Here is a 27,858-nt window from a genome sequence, read left to right as displayed (position 1 = left end):
CTACGTTCCTATTGGAATAGCCAACATTAGAAGAGAGTGACACCACCAAATGCTGTCAAGGATGTGGAGAAATGGGATCACTTTGATATTGCTGGTAGGAATATGAAATGGTACAGCCACTCTGAAAACCTGTTTGGCAGTTCGTTATAAAACATGTACGACTGCCGTATGACCTAACATTTACACTTTTGGGCATTTATCCTATAGAAATGGACTTAATGTTCACACAAAACCTGTACCTGGATATTTATAGCAGCCTTATTCATAATAGCCCCAAACTAGAAACAACCCAGATGTCCTTCATTGAGTGAACAGTTAAACTACGGTGTATCCACACTGTGGAATCACTGCTGAGCAATAAAAGGAATGAACTATTGATACATGCACAACTTGGATGACTCTCCAGAGAATTATGATGAGTGAAAAAAGCCAGTCCCCAAAGGTTCCACACTTCATGATTCTATTTATATAGCATTCTTCTTGAAATGACAAAATTACTGAAATGGAGAACCAGATCAGCGTGTGCTAGGGGTTAACGAGGAGGGAGTGGGAGGGAAGTGGTGTGGCAATGAAAGGGCAGTGTGAGGATCCTTGTGGTGATGGAAACGTCAGGATCGTTGGGCTATAGTTTTACAAGGTGTACCATTGGGGAAACGGGGTAAAGTGTACCTGGGATCTCTCCGTATTATTTTTTAGAACTGCATGTGAATCTACAGTTACTTCAAAATGAAAAGTTTAAGGAAGAAAACAAATGAGAGAATAAATTTTGTGCCAGAGAGTATATAAGATGTGGCTTTCACCTCTCTTTCCTTTCTTGCTGTTTTAGAGGAAGAGGAGTCTTAGAAATCCTTTTGTGGTCTAGATCTTATTACTTTCCATCCTCTCCGGCACTTTCATGAATCTTCTTTTCAGACTTTTCCCTCTCCACGCACTCTTTGTCTTTTGCCTATAAAAAGGCTCAGCTCTCTCACTCAAGTAACAACAGCAGCAACAACACACAAAAACCTAAATCAGACAGGCAGTTTTCCTTTTGCTTCCCCTTCACACTTACTGCTTAGCCTTAAGACTCTTCGTTGGCATGTGTTTCTTCCTCACTTCTCTATCCAATCCATCTACAACATTTTCCATTTTACCTCCGAAATATCTCTAAAATCCCTCTGTGTTGCCACCACCTTATTCCAAGCTACTGTCACTTGTCACCTCAGTTACTGGATTAGCCTCCTAACTATTCTGCCCACACGTTCTCTGGCCTCCTTCCAAATACGTCTGCATACTCCTGCCAGAGCAGTCTTTTCAAAGCTCAAATCTCACCACACCATTTCAACTCCCCACCCAATTTTAAAAATGTTTAATGGATTTCCTTTGTTTTTAGGTTGAAGATTCAAATTCTAAAATGGCTTTCAAAGCCTTGTGCAGTCTGGCTCCACCCTCTTCTTTCTCTCTTTTTTTCTTCTCATACTTTGCCACACTAGTTATTTTCAGATCCCCAAATACACTGTGGCCCTTTCTGCCACAGTTCCTTTGCATGTGCAAGTCTTTCTGTGATCTTTTTCTCCCCCTCATTATCTCTTATTTCCTCATTCTTCAAAAGGTTACTTTGGTCAGGCAGATCTCTCTATTTCTGATTTCCTGGCAGGTTCTTTTGGTATACCATTTTGTAGAATTGTCATCTTTTATGTCTGTCTGTCCCAGTGAGTTGCACTGATTGTGTTTTTGCTCACTGCTGCATCCCCAGTTGCTACCTGACACATGTAGAGACACCAGTAAATATTTGTTAAATGAGTTAATAAATCCCGCTCCGTACCCTCATCATCCAGCTTTTTTCTAAGAGTGGTTAATACTTTTTGTCTTCTTTTTACCCCTGTTGTTAATACCAGAGTTCATCTTTTTTTTGTTTAATTCTGGACTATTACAATAACTTTACAACCAGACCTCCTGCTTCTAGTCTTTTCCCCACTCCTCTTGTTTCTTCACTAAATTTGATCGTGTTATTCACCTACTCAAAAGCCTTTCCCTTTGGCCAAAAAATAAGGTCTCCATAGCACACCACGCTGTCCTGGATTGACCCTTGGCTATACTCAGGGACACATACACAGACAGTCACTGTGCCCAACAGCACTCAACTCAACTTGTACCCGTTGACCATGCGTGTTTTTTTTACATATTGTTGCTTATGCCCGCATCTTTGAATTTTGGAATTCTAAAGACTTGATTGTCATTTTACTATAAGCCATCATATAGTTATCTGAACAAGTTAAATGAATTCTGCCAAGCTAATGGACATTTTTCCTCCCAGGCTTCTTTTGGGGGAGTAAAATCAACTCCATTAAGAAAGATTGACTTCTGTACTAGTACTCAGTTATGGCAAATATGAGGCATAGCAAGTATCAGGAATATTTTCTTGTATAACTATTAGATATAAATTACTGTATCTCAATTTCAAAAGTACCATACTAACCAGTGTTTCAAATTATGTTCCTCTCAGCCAGGTATCTTATGTATATGTTGCTGATTTCCCTTTTTTTTTTTTTTTTTTAAAGATTTTATTTTTTCCTTTTTCTCCCCAAAGCCCCCCGGTACATAGTTGTGTATTCTTCGTTGTGGGTTCTTCTAGTTGTGGCATGTGGGACACTGCCTCAGCGTGGTCTGATGAGCAGTGCCATGTCCGCGCCCAGGATTCGAACTAACGAAACACTGGGCTGCCTGCAGCGGAGCGCGCGAACTTAACCACTCGGCCACGGGGCCAGCCCCGATGATTTCCCATTTTTGAACATTCTTTTTCATTTCTGGAGCTTAGTAGTGATTTTGTCCAAGGGTAAAATACAGGATTTTAATTTTAGTAAATTTTTCTTATTTTGTGAGACACTGAAACCCTATCTTATGTCTCTGTTTATTCTATCCTGGTCATTCTTGCTCTGTTCCGTGATATGTTGTCTTGCTTCTCTATTCTGTCACTTCAAGTTGGGATTTGAGGGCATAATTAAGATGTTTCAAATTGGAAGGCCACTTGATAAGTTTAATGATCACCTTGTAGGGTATTTCTTAGAGAAATCACCAAACCTGATTCTGGGTTTCCTATTTCTTTGTCCAGAAACTTAATCTTTTTTTTTTTTTTTTTTTTTTTGAGGAAGTTTAGCCCTGAGCTAACTACTGCCAGTCCTCCTCTTTTTGCTGAGGAAGACTGGCCCTGAGCTAACATCTGTGCCCCTCTTCCTCTACTTTATACGTGTGATACCTACCATAGCATGGCTTGCCAAGTGGTGCTATGTTCGCACCCAGCATCCGAACCAGGGAACTCTGGGCCGCTGAGAAGCGGAACGTGCGCACTTAACCACTGCACCACCGGGCCAGCCCCAGAAACTTAATTTTATCAGGTTCCAGAAGACTAATTACCCAAACTCACAGTATACTGAAATTTAAGCTAGAATAGCACTTTACTTAAAGATGAAAATTATAAATGTGGCACAGACTGAATAGTCATGTCCTCTGATTTTTTCCCATCAGAAATTCTGTTTTCATGAAAAGCCGAATTACAGTCAGAACTTTCTTGTTGAGCATAGGTAGAGACAGGAAGTGTGAGTTAAGATTTGAGAGAAAAATCTGCCTATGAAAATCAGTTTAGACATAGAACCTCAAAATAAAAACAAAATTGTAGCTCTCCAAACTAACTAAACTTGTTCACTTTGTAAAAAGTTGACCAGGATAAGATGTGAGGTTTCCTCCGCGATGTCACGGGGTCAGTTTACTTTCTCTAGGTGTTCTCTGTAAGTAGACCTACGTCACTCCACTCCGTGGTGCTGGGTCAGTGATCATCAGCACCTCTGTTGATAATGGCATGGTGCTGGCTGACTGACGCCAGCTCTCACACCCAGGGAACTGCTTTCTGGCAGCTGTCCTCTCTCCCTTCCCTTCTCCTGTTCCTCCCTTCCCTAGCCAGGCCACCATAGGAAACTTTCAGTAGGAACTGTGACCCCATGAATGACTGTTTCTGATCTGACATTTTGCCCTCTCTCTTAGTCATCTCAGTGTGGCCTAGCTGTGGTGGAATGACTCTTAAATTGATTCCAGACTTCAAAATTACACAATTTGCAGAAAAAATTGGGCAGAGAAGGGAGGCAAGGATGGACTCTGGGGAGCAGAATTAGTCACAAAAGTTAGATTCTTTGGGAATAATGATAAATGTCAGAGATAATTCATTTTAAGATTTTTATTTGTATTTTTGATATTTATGCATGTAAACTATGAACAAAGCAAATTGGACTAAATTAAATTCTGATAATTTCATATTGGTCTCAATCCATCTGTAGCCATATAAATAATCATATTGTTTAATTGCTTTTCTGCTTAATGTGGAAAGTTTCTCAGGTATTATTTTCCTAGTTCTGAAATGTATCACTGTTTTTTTATGCAGCTCTGAAAGATTGGTATTGCTGGCAGGTGGTAGTCTGGAGATCAGTGATGTCACTGAAGATGATGCTGGGACTTATTTTTGCATAGCTGATAATGGAAATGAGACAATTGAAGCTCAGGCAGAGCTTACAGTACAAGGTATGCAAATATTTCCTGTATAAATAAAAAAATCTGTATACTTTATGGGTTTGCTAATTGTTTAATATTAATACAGGAGAGACAATATAGCATAATAGTTAAAAGCTGAGCTTTAAACCAGACAGTTTGGGTTCAAATTGAGTCTTGTATTTCCTAGCTATGTAGTTACAGGAAATTTATTTAACTTCTCTGAGCCTCATTTTCTTCATCTGTGAAATGGAGATAATAAGAGTACTTACCTCATTGGGGTTGATTTGAGGATTAAAAGAGTTAATACTTGTAAAACTCCCAGAATAGTGACTAGAATATGGTATGAGCTCAGTTAGTTACTGTTACTATTATCTGTAGTAGCAGTGTGGGGAAGGGTGTGATCTGGTGCATCTGGAAGGTTCAGTTCACTTTTCTTGTCTCAGGATGCTTTCTCACAAGGGCCTCTGTTCTCTGACCCAGAACCATGTATCTATCTCCTCAGTATTGCGTTCCCTCCTTTTGGGTAAATAGATCACCCAGGAAAGAGTGCACTGTGGTTCTTAATATAACGTCATCTGTTTGACGATTTCTTTCATTCTGTTCAGCTAATGCTGATCCTCACAGCCTCTCTCCTTATAGATTCTCTGATTTACACGTCAGAGAAAATAAACGTGGCCTGTACACACAGTTCACAGTCTCTTCTTTATCCATGTCTCCCTTGCCCTTCCTCCATGTGGAAATGTACCCTCAGAAGATTATTTGCTCTCTCCCCTGTGGTTTGCCTGCACCCTCATTTATCTTTGTCTCAAATATCCCTTCTCCATCATTTTCAGGGGAGTCCAACAGTGCTTGGATATGTGGAAGTATATATTGGCTCATGATACTCATTATCAACTTGTCCCATATTGTATTATATTTGGTAGAATACTTCCTGATCTGTAGTTTGGGGTTGTTTCATATTTTATATGAATATTTGTTTTTCTTGGTACATTTTGTGGGTTTTGCAGTGAGAAGTAGAGAAGCCACATTCTTACCCCAGATGACTCAATTATTAATAGGAATTGGGGAGCAGGCTGTTCGGGGTTCTATGCTGATAGAGACATAGAATGTTTATATTCTCTATTGCTATTTGTGGGTGGGTTCATAATCTCTGAAGATCAAAAGAACAGGCCGTGGAGTTCATGTAACTGTTCTCTCAGCTGAGCTCAGCCATTGTTCTTGGCTATATGAAAGGTTGCCTGTGACGAGTTGTAGAATCACCAGTTTATTTCTTTACCTCTATGTGGATGGTAATGGACAAATAAAATATTAGTGATCTTTATCTTATTAGGTCTCTGTGCCTCCCTTAGTGGAAGTTTTCTCTCTGTTTTTTCCATTAATCAGATTCTTGGCCTAATGAGCTTCCATTTTCCTTTCTGTGCCTCAGTTTCCTCCACTTTTATTAGTATCAAATGAGAGGCATAGTGTTCACCATACATATCAGTTGTATCTGTCCATGTGATTTTTCTACTCTTTTATTTTATTTAATTTTTTTTTTTGTGGTGAGCAAGATTGGCCCTGAGCTAACATCTATTGCCAATCTTCCTCTTTTTGCTTGAGGAAGACTGTCACTGAACCAACATCTGTGCCAATTTTCCTCCTTTTTTTGTATGTGGGATGCTGCCACAGCATGGCTGGATGAGCAGTTTGTAGGTCTACGCCTGGGATCTGAACCTGCAAACCCCAGGCCACTGAAGTGGAGCATGCAAACTTAACCACTATACCTCTGGGCCGGCCCATCTACTCTTTTATTTGTATTTATTGTATGGAATCTAATTGAGATTCTACCTATGAACTGTGTTTTTTAGTTATAAGATAATGCATACATCTTTTTTTTTTTACTTAGTGCTTTTTTTTTTTGGTGAGGAAGATTGGCCCTGAGCTAACATCTGTTGGCAGTCTTCCCCATTTTTTTTTTCCCCTCCATAAAGCCCCAGTACGTAGTTGTATATCCTAGTTGTAAGTCATTCTAGTTCTTCTGTGTGGGATGCCACCACATCATGGCTTGATAAGCAGTGTGTAGGTCCATGCCCAGGAACCGAACTGGCGAATCCCGGCTGCCAAGGCGGAGCATGCAAACTTAACCACTTGGCCACAGGGCCAGCCCCCAACATACATCTTAAAATTTGTACCCAGTTCCATCTTATTATCTGTGCCTAGGGAAAGTACCCTTTAAGTGAATACATTTTAGAAAACTGAGAAAAGAATAAAAGGGAGGAATCCCAGATATTAAAAATTACAAGAAACCTCTAATCAAAACAGCATGGTATTGGCCCAAGAATAGACAGTAGAAAAAGAATAGTATCCAGCTGTTACAAGGAATTATGGAACTTTAAAATGTTATTAAAGTAGCAGTTCAATTTAGAGGGGGAAAGTGTTTTTATTTACTAAGGGCTATTGGTACAATAGACCTTCAAGTGGAAAGTCTCTACTTGGATCTCGACTTCAAACCAAAGGTCTGAATGTGAAAAAGTGAGCAAGATATGGGATAGTGTTTGTATTATGTCCAGTGGAAGAGACTGTCTTAGGAAAAACAGAAAATAGCTTGTCAAGCAAAAACCAACAAATTTTGACAACTTTTTTGAAGAAAAGTTATTTAGAAAAAACTCTGTAAATAAGGGCTGAATGCAGATGATAGACTGGGAGAAAATATTTGTAACACATAGCTGAGAAAGGGTCAGACTCCTTAAAATACAGAGAGCTTTCAGAACCAGATTTTTAAAGAAAGAAATAATCTGAGGAAGATTGATAAAGAATATGAACAGACGATTCACAGAAGTTAATTAGCTATTCACATTTCTTCATCAGTAGATAGTCAACCTTATTAGTAGTCAGAAAAATACTAATTTAAAAGATACCATAATTTCCCAACCATCATATTGGCAAAAATTAAAAAAAAAAATTAACCTTCAGAGCATGTGGTGTGGTTCTCAGAACTGAAAGTAATTACTGATATCATCTTACTAGTACCAGAATAGAGCAAAAGCCTTACCTCTTTGATACTAGAAACTGTATTCCTCAGTGGGATTTAAGGTTGAGTTAACTTTTTTGGTACCCTTATTATAGAGAACGACCAAATTCATTTACTAGCCGAGTCTTGTCAACTGTCTACCAACTCTGTGTAAGGATGTCTAAGGTTCTAGGTTAGGTCCTTTCCTTTCTTGCCTACTGTTGAAAATAGCATCCTTTCTGCTAATTTCTCTGTTTCTAACATATTTTCAGATTAGCTTGAGGCTGATAGTTGTATAAGTGTGTTTGTGAGTGCTTGCCATGGTCGTTGATCCTCAGTAGAGGACTGGGGAATTGTGTTACTTTAAAGACACTTAGATGTCAAAAATATTGGTGAGCAGAACTATAGAGTTTTGTTTTTTTTTAAATTTCACCCAAAAGTTTACACAGAGTGCTTTATAAGTCCATGGTTAATGAAAGTTTGAAAAAATAAATGTGTTTTCAAACGTGTGAAGCTAGAGATGTTATGAGTATCCATGAAAGAATTAGAAAGTACTTATCATTGCTCTCTAAACTAGATGCCCCAGGGTACTTTTTTTGGTGGTAAGATATTCTGCTATTAAATACTAATTTTTCATTCATTCACTTGCCTTGGATTTCTAAACTAGATTAGGAATGGTTGAAATTGAGCAAAAGTTCTACACCTTTGATGAAGAAAATGCTTTCTAGGCTGGTTTCCTTTTTCTGTCAGACCTAGTCCCGGTTGTTACCTCCATCACCCAAAATCAACTCGCGGAGTGAGAGGGAAGTGCAGGGAGACTAGGCTCTCTTGAACCTGTACGTGTTTATGGGTGAGTGGGTTTTGACAGCTGCAATCTAAGACTAAGGAGTGCCAGAGATAGCAGTGAGAAAATAGATTGGAAGATGGCTGTCAATTTCTGTTGTTATTTCTCATTGGTGTTGCCTTGAGACTGTCTTTGCCTGTCCCTTCACCACAGAAATGAACAATAGTGATCCAGGCCTCCATATCCATTCAGAAGGTCTGTTTGGGGCTCTGATGGCCCTTATGTAAACTTCTCTGGCCTAACTGCCCTTGGGGATCACTTTTTTATCTCCCCACCCTCTCCAAACTGACAGATTGGTAGGTTCAACCTAGAAAGACTCTCTCTGCCCAGTGCTGTTTCTCCCTAAGAGTGTAAATGTGAAATCCTGACCAGAGGCATTGCCTGTGGAATGACCAACAGATGGGAGTAAACGACAGTAGTTGGGAGGTCCCTGGTGCTCATTCTCTCTTCTTAAAGTCACCAGGTTGGATACAATTAGGGCCTGGTGACCTACCAGACAGAGTGGCTGGTATCCCAGAAGAACATGAGTTTACAGCCAAACTAGTCACCTGAATAGTATTCTCAAAGAAAGATAACTAAGTAAATAACATATACCATCTGATGGAGAATTATTGGAAAAGATTGACCAAGAGTTAAAAATAAGCATGGTAAATATATTTAAGGAGATAAGAAAGATGTTAGTAATATAATGCAAGAACGAAAAAACATAGAACCAAGTAGAAATATTAGGTATGAAAAATGTGGTGAAAATAATCCATTAGACTGGATGATAGTTGAGGTATATAGCTAATGGACAAAATCATGAGTTGGAAGATGACATTGAGAACTCTCTGATAATGTAGCACTAAATGATAGAGAGAACACATAAAATCAAAACCAAGAGGTTTAAAAGTTAGATATAGGGGCTGGCCCCGTGGCAGAGTGGTTAAGTTCCCGCGCTCCGCTGCAGGCAGCCCAGTGTTTCATTGGTTCGAATCCTGGGCGCAGACATGACACTGCTCATCAAGCCACGCTGAGGCAGCATCCCACATGCCACAACTAGAAGGACCCACAAGGAAGAATATACAACTATGTACCGGGGGGCTTTGGGGAGAAAAAGGAAAAAAATAAAATCTTTAAAAAATATAACAATAAAAAAAATGAAAGTTAGATATAGAAGGGCTTCTGTCCAGATAAATAGGAATCCTAGAGGAGACAATAAAAGGGGAGGAGGAAATATTTGAAGAAATAATTGAGATAAATTTCTCAGAATTGAAGACTAATGGAAGACCTTAGACTGAAGGGGCTTAAAGATGGCTAAATATGGGAGAGAAGGAAACACCCCCCTGCCATTAGACCCATTTACAGTGACAGATAATGTCAAAGACAAAAAATTCTAAAAGCTTCCAGTGACAAAGAACAGATCACCTACAAAGGAACAAGAATTAGATTACCCATAGTGTTGATTTTGAGAAATCTGATTTCAAGAGGACAATGGAGTAATGTTTTATTTATTTATTTATTTATTTATTTATTTGGGGTTTTTTGGTGAGGAGGATTGGCCCTGAGCTAACATCTGTGCCAGTCTTCCTCTATTTTTTAGGTGGGTTGCCACCACAGCATGGCTTGATGAGTGGTTTGTGTAGGTCCACACCCAGGATCTGAACCCGTGAAACCCGGGCCACTGAAGCAGAGCAAACAAACAACCACTACACCACCTGGCTGGCCCCTGGAGTAATGTTTTTAAAGTGTTAAAGGAAAAGAACACTAAATCCACATAGAATTTATATACACCCAAAATGTGAGACGTGATAAAAATTCTCATAAGGCCTCAGAAGGTTTGCTACACAAAGATACACACTGAAAACACTTTTGGAATAAATACTCAAATAAGAAGAGACACATTCAAAAAATGCTGCAAGAGATAGGGGAATTTTAAAACAAGCCTCTCAATTCTTTGACAGTCCTCCTAGTGAGTGGTGGGGTTTATATCCCTTGCCGTTGAATCTGAGTGGGCTTGGAGCTACTTGAACAGAGTATGGCAGAAGTGGTGTCATGTGACATCTGAGGCTTATAAAAAGCCATTCAGATTCCTCCTGGTTCTTTTGGAATTACTGCTCTCCAGACACCACTTCTTGGGATCTCCCTCTCAGAACCCAGCTGCCAGGCTGTGTGAAGCCCAGGCCACAAGGAAAAGCTGCTTTGTAGGTGCTCTGGTGTACATCTCCAGCTGAGCCCAACTTTCAGGTCATCTAATCAAGGGAGCAAACGTGAATGAAGAAGTCTCCAGTTGATTTTAGCCCCCAGCTTTCTGAGTCACCCCCAGACATTCAAGTCCTCTTGGACATTATGGAGCAGAGATAAGCCATCCCTGCTGTGCCCTATCCTAATTCCTGACGTATAGGATCTGTGAGCATAAGAAAATGATACTTGTTTTATGCCACTAAGTTTTAGGGTAGTTTGCTGTACAGCAGTAGTAACTTGGGAAAGTTCGCTGTTGTTGTTTGAAAAAAAAATGGCTAGGACCAAAGAAAAGAAAAAGTGTGTCAATGATAACCCAGAATTAAAATTTTTGACAATACCAAGTAGAGAGGGTAGATGGGAGTATGTGTGTTGTTAGGGGAAATAGAGATACTAATACCTGTATATCTATAGATACAAATATTAAGATATCAAATATGAGCGTGGAACTTATGGGTGATCACCGCAGAACAAAATAGAATATACAAATAACTTTTAACAGGAGAAGAAAGCTTTATCCAACTAAAAGTACAAAAGGGGAAAAAGTAAACATTATATATTGTGAAGACAAAGTATGAATAAGATGCAGAAATAATTCCTGATATAGTGGTAATTAAAATAATGTAAATGTGTTAAACTCATCAATTGAAAGAATCAGCAGGTTGGATTACAAAAACCCATGATATGTTGTTTGTAAAGATATGCATAAAACTGAATGAAACATTTAAAATAAAAGGATGGAAAAGATACACTAGGCAAAACAAAAGAAAGTTGAAGTAGCCATCTAAAAGGCAAAAATAGCAGAAGCAACATAATTACTCGTAAGAAGAATCGTAGATCAAGAAGATATAACACAAAACGTATAGTCAACATAAGTATATGTGCTCCTAACAATGCAGGTCAGAACATATCAAGTGGAAACTGAGGAACAGCAGAGAGAAGGACAGGCATGCCTCGTTTTACTGTGCTTCGCTTTATTGCACTCTGACGATACTTGTATTTTTTACGAATTGAAGGTTTGTGGTAACCCTGCATGAAGCAAGTCTATTGGTGTCATTTTTCCAAAAGCATTCTTCACTTTGTGTCTCTTTTTCACATTTTGGTAATACTCAGTATATTTCAGACTTCTTCATTGTTATTATATTTGTTATGGTGATCTGTGATCAGTGATATTTCTATTGTAATTGTTTTGGGGCACCATGAACCAGTGAACTTAAATTGATAAGTATGTGTGTTCTCACTGCTCCACCTACCAGCCATTCTCCTGTCTCTTTCCCTATACTTGGGCCTCCCTATTCCCTGAGACACAAGGATATTGAAATTAGGCCAAATAATAACCCTCTAACGGCTTCTAAGTATTCAAGTGAAAGGAAGGGTTGCACGTCTCTCACTTTAAATCAAAAGCCAGAAATGATCAAGCTAGTGAGGAAGGCATGTCAAAAGTCGAGATAGGCCAAAAGCTAGGCCTCTTGTGCTGGTTAGCCAAGCTGTGAATGCAAAGGAAGAGTTCTTGAAGGAAATTAAAAGTGCTACTCTAGTGAACACATGAATGATAAGAAATCAAAACAGCCTTATTGCTGATATGGAGAAAGGTTTAGTGGTCTGGATAGAAGATCAAACCAGCCACAACATTCCCTTAAGCCAAAGCCTAATCCAGAACAAGGCCATAACTCTTCAATTCTGGAAGGCTGAGAGAGGTGAGGAAGCTGCAGAAGAAAAGTTTGAAGCTAGCAAAGGTTGGTTCATGAGGTTGAAGGAAAGAAGCCATCTCCATAACATAAAAGTGAAAGGGGAAGCAGCAGGTGCTGATAGAAGCTGCAGCAAGTTATCCAGAAGATCCAGCTAACATAATCAGTGAAGGGGGCTACACTAAATAACAGATTTTCAGTGTAGACAAAATAGCTTTCCAGTGGAAAAAGATGCCATCTAGGACTTTCCTAGCAAGAGTGGAGAAGTTAATGCCTGGCTGCAAAGGACAGGCTGTGACTCTCTTAGGGGCTAATGCAGCTGGTGACTTTAAGTTGAAGCCAGTGCTCATTTACTGTTCCAAAATTCCTAGGGCCCTTAAGAATTATGCTAAATCTCCTCTATCTGTGCTCTATAAACGGAGCAACAAAGCCTGGATGAAAGCACATCTGTTTACAGTATGGTTTACTGAATATTTTAAGCCCACTGTTGAGACCTGCTCAGAGAAAAAGATTCCTTTCAAAATATGGCTGCTCGTTGACAATGCACCTGGTCACCCAACAGCTTTGATGGAGATGTACAATGAGATGAATGTTGTTTTCATGCCTGCTAACACAACATCTCTTCTCATCCCATGAATCAAGGAGTCATTTCAACTTTTAAGTCTTATTTTTTAAGAAACACATTTTGTAAAGCTATAGCTGCCATAGATAGTGATTCCTCTGATGGATCTGGACAAAGTCAATTGAAAACGTTCCGGAAAGGATTCACCTTTCTAGAGGCCTTTAAGAACATTTTTTTTTTTAGATTGGCACCTGGGCTAACTACTGTTGCCAGTCTTTTTTGTTTTTTCTGCTTTATCTCCCCAAACCCCCCCTGTACACAGTTGTGTCTCTTAGTTGCAGGTCCTACTAGTTGTGGTGAACATTTGTGATTCATAAGAAGTCATCAAAAAATCAACATTAACAGAAGTTGATTCCAATCCTCATGGATGACTTTGAAGGATTCAAGACTTCAGAGGAGGAAGAAACTGCAGATGTAGTGGAAATAGAAAGAGAATTAGAATTAGAAGTGGAGTCTGAAGATGTGACTGAATTGCTGCAGTCCTATGATAAAACTTTAACAGATGAGGAGTTGCTTCTTAGGAAAGAGAAAAGAAAGTGGTTTCTTGAGATTGAATCTACTCCTGGTGAAGATGCTGTGAAGATTGTTGAAATGACAACAAATCATTTAGAATATTACATAAACTTAGTTGATAAAACACCTTCAGGATTTGAGAGGATTGACTCCAATTTTGAAAGAAGTTTTACTGAATGCTGTCAGACAGCATCATATGCTACAGAGAAATCACTCATGAAAGGAAGAGTCGATTGATGGTGCAAACTTCATTATTGTCTTATTTTAAGAAATTGCCACAGCCACCCTATCAGCAACCACCACCCTGATCAGTCAACAGCCATCAACACTGAGGCAAGACCTTCCACCAGCAAAAAGATGCTCAGATGATGGTTAGCAATTTTTAGCAAAGTATTTTTTAATTAAGGTGTGTACATTGTTTTTTTAGACATAATGCTATCACACACTTAATAGACTACAGCATAGTGTAAACACAGCTTTTTTTTGTGTGTGCAAGGGAGGATTTGCCCTGAGCTAAAATCTGTTGGCAATCTTCTTGGTTTTTTTTCTTCTTCTTCCCTCATGCCACAAGCATGGTTGTATATCCTAATTGTAAGTCCCTCTGGTTTTCTGTGAGACACCACCACAGCATAACAACTGACAGACGAGTGGTATGGTTCCATGACAGAGAAGCGAACCCAGGCCACTGAAGTGGACAGCACGGAACTTTAACCACTAGGCCATCAGGACTGGCTCAACAGTTTTTTTATATACACTAGGAAACTGAAAAATTCGTGTGAATCACTTTTTTATGATATTTGCTTTATTGCAGTGGTCTGGAATTGAACCTGTGATATCTCCAAGGTATGCCTATAGGTAAATCAGCAATTGTTAGAGATTTGACCACACTCCCCCCAGGAAATGAAAGAATGAAGAGACAGAAAAGTTTAGGTTGACCACAATTATCTCTACTATTTAACACAGTTCTACCAGTACTATAAGAAAAGGAAAAGAAATAATGGTGTTGAAATTGGAAGAAGAGATAAAATTGTTCTATCAACAGACGATTTGATTGTCCTCCTGAAATCATCAATAGAATCGTCAAACTAGTATATAATAAAAACAGCATTGGGCAGATTTTGCCAGACAGGGTATATTTATCAAAACCAGGAGTATTTTCCTATATTAGCAATAATCAACAGAAAATAATTCAAAAATAAATAAATTTGCAATAGGAAAAAACTATAAAACTTCTAGAAATATAACCTACCAAGAATATATGGGACCTTTGTCAGGAAAAATTAAAACTGTAATAGAAGACATAGAAGATAGCTTGAATAAATAGTAAGATATTTCATGTTCTTGGATGGGTTGATATAACATTAAAAATGTCATTTACCCCCAAATTAATGTATAAATTTGGCATATATGAATCACAGTTCTTAACAGAGTCTTTGAGGAACTTGAAGATTTTCTTCCAAGTATATGGAAGAATAAAGGTCTGTGAGCAGCTGAGTTAGCTGTGGAAAATAGAGAGTGGGGGCTTGCTCCACAAGACGTTTGGCATATTAAAAAGTCACAGTGATTAAAAAAATGCATTGTATTGTCACAAGAACTGAGGAAAAGACCAATGGAAGAAATGAGAAATGGGCTAATTGTTTAGTAAATGATTTGGGGGAAAATGGCTTTTTATATTGGAGGAAAAAAAGTTAAATTTCTAGTAACAGTGACCATACAGACGACCTCCATTTGGTTCAGTAGTGACTGAAATATGAAGGGTAAAACTGTAAAGTTAGTATAAGAAAACAGAGGAGAATAACTTTGTCACCTAGGAGCAGGAAAAGATTATTTAATTTAATTTTAATTTTTTTAAAGATTGGCCCTGAGCTAACATCTGTTGCCAGTCTTCCTTTTTTTCGCCCCTCCTTCTTCTCCTCAAAGCCCCTTAGTACATAGTTGTATATTCTAGTTGTAGGTCCTTCTGGCTGTGCTATGTGGGACGCTGCCTCATGGCCTGATGAGCAGTACCGTGTCCGTGCCCAGGATCTGAACCAGTGAAACCCTGGGCCGCCAAAGCGGAACACACAAACTTAACCACTTGACCACGGGGCTGGCCTGGGGAAAAGATTATTTTAAATAAAACTTGAGATACGGAAATCATGAGGCAAAATGTTGATGGTTTGATCACATCAGAAAGTATTTTTTATGGAAGCTCAGTGATGAAGGAAAAATGAGGAGCAAAGGAAAAGTTAAATATTTGGGTAAATCTAAGTGAATATTGACTATATGAAATAATAATGTTATATAAGATTTAAAATACAATTAAAGTGCACAACAAATGTCTAAGTCAGGAGGAAATGGAGTAATGGAGTATAATCTTCTAAGGATCTTACAATGACCAGGAAGTGGTGGAAGTTCTGCTTTACATTAGAGGTTAGTATAAGGCAAAGATGAGTCCTGTAATCTCCGTAGGAAGCCTTGAAAGAATAATGGAATAATTTATAACTAACAAGATAATAGAGGAAGAAAATTTTAAAAATTTTTTAAATATTCCAAAAGAGGGTGAAAAAGGAATGTAGACTAGAAAGCAAATAATGAGATGGTAGATTTAAACTCATGTCAGTAGTTTTAAATGGACTATCTACTCTAATTAAAAGACAGTGATTGTCACATTGGAAAGAAATTGAAACCCAAGTATGTATTATTTGTATGAGAGACACCTTGAGTATAGGGATACAGAAAATTCAAAAATTAAAAGGATGGAGGGGCCGGCCTGGTGGCACAGTGGTTAAGTTCACACATTCCGCTTTGGCAGCCTGGGGTTCACTGGCTCAGATCCCGGGTGCAGACATGGCACCGCTTGGCAAGCCATGCTGTGGTAGGTGTCCCACATATAAAGTAGTGGAAGATGGGCATGGATGTTAGCTCAGGGCCAGTCTTCCTCTGCAAAAAGAGGAGTATTGGCAGCAGATATTAGCTCAGGGCTAATCTTCCTCAAAAATAAAAGGTAAACTGTGCCGGAAAAAAGCTAGTGTAGCTATCAGGCAAAGGTAGAATGCATTACTAGAGAAAAAGTAACGTTTCATATTAAAAAGAGTTAACATACCAGGAAAATGAAACCATTCTAAATATGTGTCTACCTCATAACAGAATCTCAAAATATGAAAAGCAAAAACTGATAGAAGTACAATGAGAAGGAGACAAGACAAACCTACAGTCATAGTGACAGATTTCAACACACTTGAATGACAGATAGGATATGTAGACCAAAACAAACAAATACAAACAAAATAATACCACAATCAGTTATAATACAGAAGAACTGAACAACACAATTAACAACTTGACCTCATTGACACTTAGAGGATACTGTACCAAACAAATGAATAAACTCTACTTTTTTTTAATAAGTGCCTATGGAACTCACTAAAATATACCATATACTAACCATAGAACAAATCTTAAATTTCAGAGAATTGAAATTCTGTAGATTTGACCACTGCCAGGTTAAGGTTGGAATTAATTACAAAAAAAGTAACTTTAAAAAAGGGTAACTTGAAGGTCAGCGACATGGCAGAGTGAGCTTACCTGGGACTCTCTCCCCTCCAAAATACAACCAAAAAGAAACAATTGAATTTCAACCAAAAATTCTTTTTTTTTTTAAAGATTTTATTTTTTCCTGTTTCTCCCCAAAGCCCCCTGGTACATAGTTGTATATTCTTCGTTGTGGGTCCTTCTAGTTGTGGCATGTGGGACACTGCCTCAGCGTGGTTTGATGAGCAGTGCCATGTCCACACCCAGGATTTGAACCAATGAAACACTGGGCCGCCTGCAGCAGAGCGCAAACTTAACCACTCGGCCACGGGCCCAGCCCCCAACCAAAAATTCTAATAACGCAGAGATCATCAGAGACCCACAGGAGCCAAACGATGGAGGGCAGAGAGGCTGGAGCTGCCCTCAGAGGAGCTGGAACGGGGTAAGAGAGAACTTCACTCCCTCACCTAGAGACTGGGATCGCTGCTGCGGATGAGGGAAGGAGCAGGGGAGGGGCCACGCATCCACGGGATCGTCCATGACTCGCTCCACCTGTGCAGCTGAAACCCGCTAATGGGGGAAAGCTTTCGTGTGGAGGGACCCCATCAAGCCAAGGCCCTGGGAAACCAGAGAGCGAGAGCTGATTGGAATCCAGGTCTGCGTGGGAGAGAAAGTGCCCCTCCTCCCACAAGCTGTGCTGCGTGTCACCATAACAGCTGAGGGCAGAGGGCTCAGAACTCATGGCTCAACCCCCATCTAGTGGCAACAGGCTGTAACTGCAACCGAATAGTAGCATCATGTGCAAAAACCACTCCTCTACCATCCAGCAATTTATAAAAGCTCCGGACCAGAAGGAAAACAATAAGAACACAGAATTAAGTCCTGAAGACTTGGAAATAGGTAAACTAAGTGAAAATGAGTTCAGAGTAGCTATCATCAAAAAACTCAATGAGGTAAAGGGAAATAGAGAGAAACAAGTCAATGAGTTCTGGAGTTACTTCACAAAAGAGATTGAAACTATAAAGAAGAATCAATCAGAAATACTAGAGATGAAGAATCCCATGGATCAGATAAAACAGAATATGGATTCCCTGAATGCACATGCAGACACGATAGAGGAGCAAATTAGCATAATCGAAGATAGACAGGCTGAATGGCTCCAGACAGAGGAAGAAAGAGAACTAACAATTAAAAAACATGAAGGAAATCTCTGAGAAATAGCGGACTCAATGAGGAAATCCAGTTTAAGAATTATCGGAATCCCTGAGGGAGTGGAAAAGGAAAATGGAACAGAAAGTGTGCTCAAAGAAATAATAGAAGAAAATTCCCCAAATCTAGGGATTGAAGGAGAAATGTATATGGAGGAAGTTTTCAGACCTTCTAGATTTGTCAATGTAAAAAGACCTACTGCAAGGCATATAGTAGTAAAAATGGCAAAAATTAATGACAAAGAAGGAATACTCAGGGCAGCAAGGCAGAATAAAATAACCTACAAAGGAACCCCTATCAGAATTCAGCGGATTTCTCTACAGAAACCTTACAAGCTAGGAGAGATTGGAATGACATATTCAGAACTTTAAAGGATAAAAATCTTCAGCCAAGAATACTCTATCCAGCAAGAATATCCTTCAGATATGAAGGAGAAATTAAATCTTTCCCAGACAAACAAAAGCTAAGGGACTTTGTAGCCAAAAGACCTCCACTACAAGAAGTTCTCAAGAAGGCCCTTGTACCTGAAAAAAGAAAAAAAGGCAGAAAGGGGTCACAAATCACAGAGTAGGGAGACAAATAGATAGAATCAGAATAGGATAGCAAATATTCAACTATAGCATTAGGATAAAGGGAAGGAAATCACCAAAGCAAAGACGATCTTATCACTCTAACCACAAACTGACAACACGCGTTGGAATAAGAGATGAAAATAATAATTTGGGAGGGGAAGAGGAAAGGGACTAAATCAGTCTAGGCCAACTGAGTAAGAGACCACCAGAGAATAGACTATATTATACACAAGATGCTGAATACAAACTTCAGGGTAGCCACTAAACTAAAAAACAGAACAGAGACGCAAAACATAAATAAGGAAAAATCTAAGAAACCCAGCATAAGAAATTGCAGAAGTCAATGGGTAGGGTAAAACACACAGGATGAGAAACAAAGGTAACGCAGGAAAACTGGATAATGAGCAACAAAATGACAACATTAAGCCTTCATACATCAATAATCACCCACCTTGTAAACCAATTGAACTCTCCAATAAAAAGACACAGAGTGGCAAGATGGATTAAAGAACAAGATCCAACAATTTTTTGCCTCCAGGGAACACACCTCAGCCCCAAGGACAAACACAGGCTCAGAGTGAAGGAGTGGAAGACAATACTCCAAGCTAATAGCAAACAAAAGAAAGCAAGTCTCACAATACTTATGTCAGACAAAACAGATTTCAAAATAAGGCAGGTAAAGAGAGACATAGAGGGCCAATATATAGTGATCAAAGGGACATCATCAAGAAGAAATAACACTTGTAAATATCTATGCGCCCAACACAGGAGCACCAAAGTTCATAAAGCAACTATTAACCAACCTAAAAGAAGATATCAAAAATAACACAATAATAGTTTGGGACCTCAACACCCCACTCACATCAATGGACAGATCATCCAGACAGAAAATCAACAAGGAAACAGTGGAGTTAAACAAAAGGCTAAAACAATTGGACTTAATAGACGTATATAGAACACTTCATCCAAAAACAGCAGGATACACATTCTTCTCAAGTGCGCGTGGAACATTCTCAAGGATAGGCCATATGTAGAGAAAGAAGGCAAGCCTCTACAAATTAAAAAAAATTGAAATAACAAGCATCTTCTCTGATCATAATGCTATAAAGCTAGAAATTAATTACAAGAAAAAAGCTGAGACAGGCACAAGGATGTGGAGACTAAACAATATGCTATTGAACAAGCAATGGATCATTGAAGAAATTAAAGAAGAAATCAAAAGATAGCTGGAGACAAATCAAAATGATAACATGCCATATCAACTTATATGGGATACAGCAAAAGCTGTATTAAGAGGAAAATTCATCGCAATGCAGACACATCTTAACACACAAGAAAAATCCCAAATAAGCAATCTTAAACTACACTTAACTGAATTAGAGAAAGAAGAACAAACAAAGCCCAAAGTCAGCAGAAGGAGAGAAATAATAAAACTCAGAGCAGAAATAAATGCTATTGAAACAAAAAAGGCAGTAGAAAGGATCAATGAAACAAAGAGCTGGTTCTTTGAGAAGATAAATAAAATTTACAATCCCCTAGCCAGACTTACAAAGAAAAAAGGGAGAAAGCTCAAATAAACAAAATCAGAAATGAAAGAGGAGAAATAACAACAGACTCTGTGGAAATACAACAGATTATAAGAGAATGCTGTGAAAAACTATATGCCAGCAAAATGGATAAGCTAGAGGAAATGGATAAATTCTTGGACTCCTACAACCTCCCAAAGCTCACTCAAGAAGAAGCAGAGAATTTGAGCAGACCAATCACAAGGGAAGAGACTGAAACAGCCATCAAAAGCATCCCAAAGAATAAAACCCCAGGACCAGATGGCTTTCCTGGGGAATTCTACCAAACTTTCAGAGAGGACTTAATACCTATCCTTTTCAAGCTATTCCAAAAACTTGGGGAGGATGGAACACTTCCTAACACATTCTATGAGGCCAAACATCACGCTGATACCAAAGCCTGACAAGGACAGCACGAAAAAGGAGAACTACAGGCCAATATCACTGATGAACATAGATGCAAAAATTCTCAACAAAATTTTGGCAACCAGAATCCAGCAATTCGTCAAAAGGACCATACATCAGGATCAAGAGGGAGTCATACCAGGGACACAGGGATGGTTCAACATCTGTAAATCAATCAACGTGATTCACCACATCAACAAACTGAGGAATAAAAATCGCACGATCATCTCAATAGATGCAGAGAAAGCATTTGACAAGATCCAACAGCCATTTATGATAAAAACTCTGAACAAAATGGGCATAGAAGGGAACTACCTTAACATAATAAAGGCCATATATGACAAACACAAAGCCAACATCATACTCAATGGGCAAAAACTGAGCAACATCCCCCTGAAAACAGGAACGAAACAAGATGCCTTCTATCACCACTCTTATTTAACATAGTACTGGAGGTCCTGGCCAGAGCAATTAGACAAGAAAATGGAATAAAAGGAATCCAGATAGGGAGGGAAGAAGTGAAACTCTCGCTGTTTGCAGACGACATGATCTTATATATAGAAAACCCCAAAGAATCCATTGGAAAACTCTTAGAAGTAATCAACAACTACGGCAAAGTTGCAGGATATAAAACCAATTTGCATAAATTACTAGCATTTCTATACTGTAATAACGAACTAACAAAAAGAACACAATACCATTCACAGTCACAACAAAAGGAATAAAATACATCGGGGTGAATTTAACTAAGGAAGTGAAAGCCCTATACAATGAAAATTACAAGACTTTTCTGAAAGAAATGGATGACGACATAAAGAGATGGAAAGACATTCCATGCACATGGATTGGAAGAATAAACATAGTTAAAATGTCCATTCTACCTAAAGCAGTCTACAGATTCAATGCTATCCCAATCAGAGTCCCAATGACATTCTTTACAGAAATAGAACAAAGAATCCTAAAATTCATATGGGTCAACAAAAGACCCCAAACTGCTAAAGCAGTCCTGAGAAAAAAGAACAAAGCTGCAGGCATCACAATCCCTGACTTCAAAACATACTACAAAGCTACAGTAATCCAAACAGCATGGTACTGGTACAAAAACAGGTGCACAGATTAATGGAACAGAATTGAAAGCCCAGAAATAAACCCACACACCTATGGACAACTAATCTTCGACAAAGGAGCTGAGGGCCTACAATGGAGAAAAGAAAGTCTTTTCAACAAATGGTGCTGGGAAAACTGGACAGCCACCTGTAAAAGAATGAAAATTGACCATTTTTTCTCACCATTCACCAAAATAAACTCAAAATAGATCAAAGACCTAAAGGTGAGACCTGAAACCATAAGGTGTCTAGAAGAAAATGTAGGCAGTACACTCTTTGACATCAGCATTAAAAGGATCTTTTCGGACACAGTGTCTTCTCAGAGAAGGGAAACAATAGAAAGAATAAACAAATGGGACTTCATCAGACTAAAGAGCTTCTACAAGGCAAGAGAAAACAGAATTTAAACAAAAAAATAACCCAGTAACTGGGAGAAAATATTTGCAAGTCATACATCTGACAAAGGGTTAATCTCCATAATATGTAAAGAACTCACACAACTCAACAACAAAAAATCAAACAACCCATCAAAAAATGGGCAGGAGACGTGAAGAGACGTTTCTCCAAAGAAGATATACAGATGGCCAATAGGCACATGAAAACATGCTCATCATCGCTGATCATCAGGGAAATGCAAATCAAAACTACAGTAAGATATCACCTTAGATCCATTAGAATGACAAAAATAACTAAAGCAAATAGTAACAAATGTTGGAGAGGTTGTGGAGAAAAAGGAACCCTCATACACTGCTGATGGGAATGTGAACTGGTGCAGCCACCATGGAAAACAGTATGGAGATTCCTCAAAAAATTAAAAATAGAACTGCCATACGACCCAGCTATCCTACTACTGGGTATCTATCCAGAGCTTGAAGTCAGCAATTCCTGAAGTCCCATGCACCCCAGTGTTCATTGCAGCATTATTTACAATAGCCAAGACATGGAAGCAACCTAAGTGCCCATCAACAGATGATTGGATAAAGAAGATGTGGTATATATACACAATGGAATACTACTCAGCTGTAAAAAAAAAAAAAAAAGAACAAAATCGTCCCATTTGCAACAACATGGATGGACCTTGAGGGAATATGTTAAGTAAAATAAGCCGGATAGAGAAGGACAATCTCTGTATGACTCCACTCATATGAGGAATTTAAAAATGTGGACAAAGAGAACAGATTAGTGGCTACCCAGGGAAAGGAGGGGTGGGGGGTGGGCACAAAGGGTGAAGGGGGTGCGTCTACAACACGTCTGATGAACAATAATGTACAACTGAAATTTCACCAGATTGTAACCTATTGTTAACTCAATAAATATTTAAAAAAAAAAAAAACCCTGAAGATCTCCTAGTGTTTGGAAATTAAGTGAATCACTTTGAAATAATCCATGAGTGAGAAAAGAAATGATGATGAAAATTAGAAAATAGTTTGAACTAATAGAGATGTGCCCTATCAAAAGTTAGGGACTACACAGGGGCTAGCACCGTGGCCGAGTGGTTAAGTTCGCGCGCTCCGCTGCAGGCGGCCCAGTGTTTCATTGGTTCGAATCCTGGGCGCAGACATGGCACTGCTCATCAAACCACGCTGAGGCAGTGTCCCACATGCCACAACTAGAAGGACCCACAACAAAGAATACACAACTGTGTACTGGGGGGCTTTGGGGAGAAAAAGGAAAAAAATAAAATCTTAAAAAAAAAAAACTTATGGACCACATAAAGGAAATTTATAGCCTCTAAGTACACAGATTAGAAGAGAAGCAGCACTGAAATATCAGTGATTTAAATATCCATCTCAAAAAGCTTAAAAAAGAATAGCAAATCTAACCCAAAGAGAATACAACAAAGGAATTAATGACAGGAGTAAAAATTAGTGAAATAGAAAACAAACATTCAAAACAGAGAGTTTTAGCAAAACCAAAAGTTGGTTCTTTGTACAGAATAACAACATTGGAAAACCCCTGACAAGACATATATATAAACTTGACAAAGGTCTTTCTTTGTTTAGACCAGAGCTGGCAAACTACAGCTCGTGGAGCAGATCTGCCCAACTCCTTGTTTTTGTACAGCCTGTGAGCCAGAAACAGTTTGTACAGTTTTAAATGGTTGAAAAATATCAGGAGAATAATATTTAAAGATCTATGAAAATTTTATGAAATTCAGACTTTATTGTCCATAAGTAAAGTTCTATTGGCACACGGTCACACTTATTCACGTGTGTATTGACTATGTCTGCTTTCATGGTACAACAGAGGAGTTGAGTAGGTGTGACAGAAACCACATGGCTCACAAAGCCTAAAATATTCACTTTCTGGTCTTTTTCAGAAAGTTTCAACCCCTGATGTAGACCCTATATAAAGAACTCCTCCAGATCAATAAGGTAAATAAAGATAGATAAAGCAGTAGAAAATGGGCAAAAGACTTGAACAGCTACCTCACAGATCTCCAGGTGGCTACTAAACATTTGAAAAGATAGTTGTTATGATTAGTTTTCAGAGAAATGCAAATAGAAGCCACAGTGAATAGCCCTGTCCTTCACCAGAGGCTAAAATTAGAAAGATAACAGTATGAGGGTTAGTTAGGATGAGGAGCACTCGGGAGACTAGTGTACTGTTGTTAGGACTGTACATGGATATAATCAGTTTAGAATACTGTCTGGCAGAATCTACTAAAACTGCATGTAAACATCTTATGATACAGTGGTTACAATTCCTAGGAATATACTCATCAGAAATGTATAAACATATGCATCAAAAAACATGCACAATGATGTTCACACCAGCTTTTTTCACGGTAAATTAAAACTGAAAACAATTCAAGCATCCATCAATAGTAGAAGGGATAAGTAGTGTTCTGATCGTGCAGTGGCATATTGTCTGCGATGAAAATTGACAGACCACTGCTTCATTCAATAACATGGATAAACCTCACAAACACCCCTGAAAGAAAAGAAGCCAGGCACAAAAGAATACATACTGTGTGATTCCATTTTTATAAAGTTCAAAAAGGCAAAACTAATCTATGATTTTAGAAATCTGGATAGTGATTACTTTTGGACAAGGGCAGGGTGGTGACTGAATGTTGCACAGTGGGGCTTCTGGAGTGTTAATGTCCTGTTACTTAATCTGAGTGGTAGTTAATAATTCAAGCTGTGCTGTTAATGTATGTCACATGAGGTCTTTTTTATTGTTTACAGATAAGAAGTCGTTATGTACCAAAAAAAGTTGGAAATTTTTATTTTGAATCTTGTCCCATAACTGAAAGTATTTGTTTCTTTTTCTGATAGGGAAAGCAGTTTATGAGAAATGATTGGAGATTATTTGTATATATTTATATAATATATATTTACATAGTTATTTTTATATATATAGTCATACCTGTCTGAGTTCTGTTGTTTTTTAAGAAGTTATAGCTACGGGAAATGCCATAGTGAGTGTTAATGTAGAAAAGGTTGTAAGTTCATTCTTCATCTGTTAAATATTTCAGATTTATTGTTTTATCCTTAGCGCCTGGGATTTTTACACATGCTGTGACGTGAATTAGCCCATCGTGTATTTCCTGTCATCTCAGACTGTTGATAAGACTTAAAATGGGTCATGAGTATTTTTTTTTTTTAGCAGGAAGTTTTCCTTTTATCTTAAAACATTCATAATAGTCTGTGATACACATCTCTCCTCCCCCCTAAAAAGAAATTTTTCCATTTGTATATTTGAGACAAATTGATAAATTCTAAATTGGCCACCTACTTGTCTTTGTCAATATAACAGATCTACCACTAAAGTTTTAAGTTCTGCCATCTTCTTCTGAAGTCACAGCCTAATGTCATTCTCCTGTTCCTGCTCTTCTTTTCTATCCTGCCTGGTTTCTATCCACATTAAGACATTGGTCTCCCCTTTTCTGCCAGTCTTCTTCATGATTTCCCTTCCGGTTACTTCTTGATTAGTTACAACATTCTGCTCTCATTTATTAGAACTCTTAGTTCTCTTGGCTTAGGATGAAAGCAGACTGCTTATGGCGTAAGTACAAAACACAACCAGACCCTTCATATGAAGTCAGCTTTTTCAGTGTTAACTGAGAGGCACCACAGAGAGGTAGTTAAGAGCAGTCTTTGGACCCCGCATGCCTGGGTTCCAGTTTCATTTCTGTCACTTACTTAGCTGTGTGAACATAGCCAAGTTATTTAACTTACTTATTAAATTACCTGTCTTAGTTTCTCTTATCACTTAAATGAATTATTGTAAGGATTAATTAAATAAACTTTTGGCACTCTTCCACCGTTCTTGAACCAGGGATAGAAATGGAGTCGTCTGCCAAACTGCATATAGTTTCCTGAACATACTATGCTATCTGATAGCTCTGTTCTCCTGTATCCTCTCACCCCCAGCTAAAATTTCCTAATAGTCCTTCAAGATTAGTTCACCTGACCCCTCTGTGAAGCTTTTCATAACTATCCTCCCACCGTCAGGTAATTATTGTCTCTTAATATAGGTCTCTTTTTACCAGTAGAGTTTCTCACTGATTTGTTTATTTGCCTTTTCCCACTACTACTAGACTGAGGTCCTTATCAACAGGCACTGGTCTTAATAATTTTTTATCATAGTAGATTATCAGCAAATAAGTATTGAGTGAATGAAGCTTAGTATTGAAATCGTGAAATATGATAATTAGAATGATTTGATGTTTGTGGTTACTTTTATCATTCATGTTTTCCTTTGCACTTTGTTTTTCAGAGACTTCTAGTATAAAAGAAATAGGAATTTAAAAAAATATCATCTTCCGAAAGGTTATTCTGGAGGAAGATGAACCATTATCCTGACTTACATAATTGAGATCATAGTTGCCACCTTCATGAGAACATATATCTATAAACAGTGCTTTATCATCTTTATTAATTCCTATTCTTGACCTTTTCATGCCTTCCATAAGCCAACATAAAACTTAAAAAAAAATACTGAAACAGTTAAAGATGAGCTTTCCTCCGGATGGCTGCTTAAAAACCACCCTAATTCTTATTTGCCATCATGGTTCAAGACTCTATGCGTGGAATCCCTTCGTCTATTTCCAAACCCGTAACATGCTCCACTGCTTTGGTTTGGTAACAACACTGTATTATCCTGTTTCTCCTTTTATTTCTCTGTCCGTTCCTTCTGTTTTTCTTTCATGGGCATCTTTTCTTCAGCTTGCTTCTTGAAATATTAGTGTTTCTCAAATTTCTATTTTCAACCTATCACTACTCTTCATGCTCGTGGTTTCAGGTATAACTTACATAACAGCAACTCCCAAAGTCCTAGACTAGACCCCTTGCTGAGCTTCAGACATTTCCAGTTGGATGTCCCCCAGGTACTTCACGTGTCCAAAGCCAAGCTTAACATTCTTCCTTCAAAATCTTTCTCCTCTGATTTTCTGTATCTCAGTGGTATCACTGCCCACCTGCTCACTTGTGCTAGAAACATGAAATCGTTCTTGATCATTTCAGTCTTTTTTGTTTCTTCCCACATCTAGTTCATTAGGTTCTCTTTCTTCTTGCTTTTATTCCCATAGTTCAAGTTCAGTTAACATCTTTCCTAGACTACTGCTGTAGTATCCTAACTGGGCTCTCTTGTTCTAACCTGGTTCCTCTTCAAATTCATTCTTCAACATGGCAAAAGTGATCAAAATCCTTTAATTAGAAATTTGGAAAAATAATTGCAGCAGATACAAGTTACATATAAATTATAAATTAACAGGAACCAAATGAATGCCTCAGTTGAAAAAGGGGGAAAGATACAATAGTCTGTTTACAAAAATGAGGTGAAAATGGGCAGTTGACCTGAAAAGAGAAATGCAGATTAAAGTAGCCCTTTTTTTGCCCTATAGATAGTTTTAAAATAATAATCTACTCTTGGCAAAATTACAGTAAAATGGGGATTCTCATACATTACTGATAGTAGTGCAAATTGATGTATCCTTTTCGGAGGGCAGTTTAGTATTATTGTCAAAAGCCTTAAAACTTGCACATCTTTTGACAGCAATTTCACTTCTAATAATTTGTTTTAATGCAATAATCAGGGATGTGTGCAAAGACTTATGCATAGAAATTGCAATGGTATATATTTATTG

At 38.3% G+C, this 27,858-nt stretch overlaps 1 protein-coding gene and 1 long non-coding RNA gene across 24 annotated transcripts in view; one reads left to right on the top strand and one right to left on the bottom strand.

Annotated features, from left to right (window-relative positions):
• The window catches only part of NEO1 (neogenin 1), a 247,657-nt gene that overhangs the window by 77,792 nt on the left and 142,007 nt on the right, over window positions 1-27,858 (top strand). For all 23 annotated transcript variants that reach the window (XM_070233713.1, XM_070233792.1, XM_070233755.1 and 20 more), the window contains exon 5: window positions 4,412-4,548. In XM_070233713.1, coding sequence (XP_070089814.1) covers window positions 4,412-4,548 — 137 coding nt within the window. The remainder of the gene's footprint in view (window positions 1-4,411; window positions 4,549-27,858) is intronic.
• Window positions 1-27,858, bottom strand: part of LOC111775939 (uncharacterized) — a 42,989-nt gene that overhangs the window by 11,876 nt on the left and 3,255 nt on the right. The gene's annotated exons all lie outside the window — the stretch shown is intronic.

This window comes from Equus caballus, chromosome 1 (assembly GCF_041296265.1).
Source record: "Equus caballus isolate H_3958 breed thoroughbred chromosome 1, TB-T2T, whole genome shotgun sequence".
Lineage (NCBI taxonomy): Eukaryota > Metazoa > Chordata > Mammalia > Perissodactyla > Equidae > Equus > Equus caballus.
The sequence above is the reverse complement of the archived record's forward strand: the minus strand, read 5'-3'. Positions and strand labels throughout refer to the sequence as shown.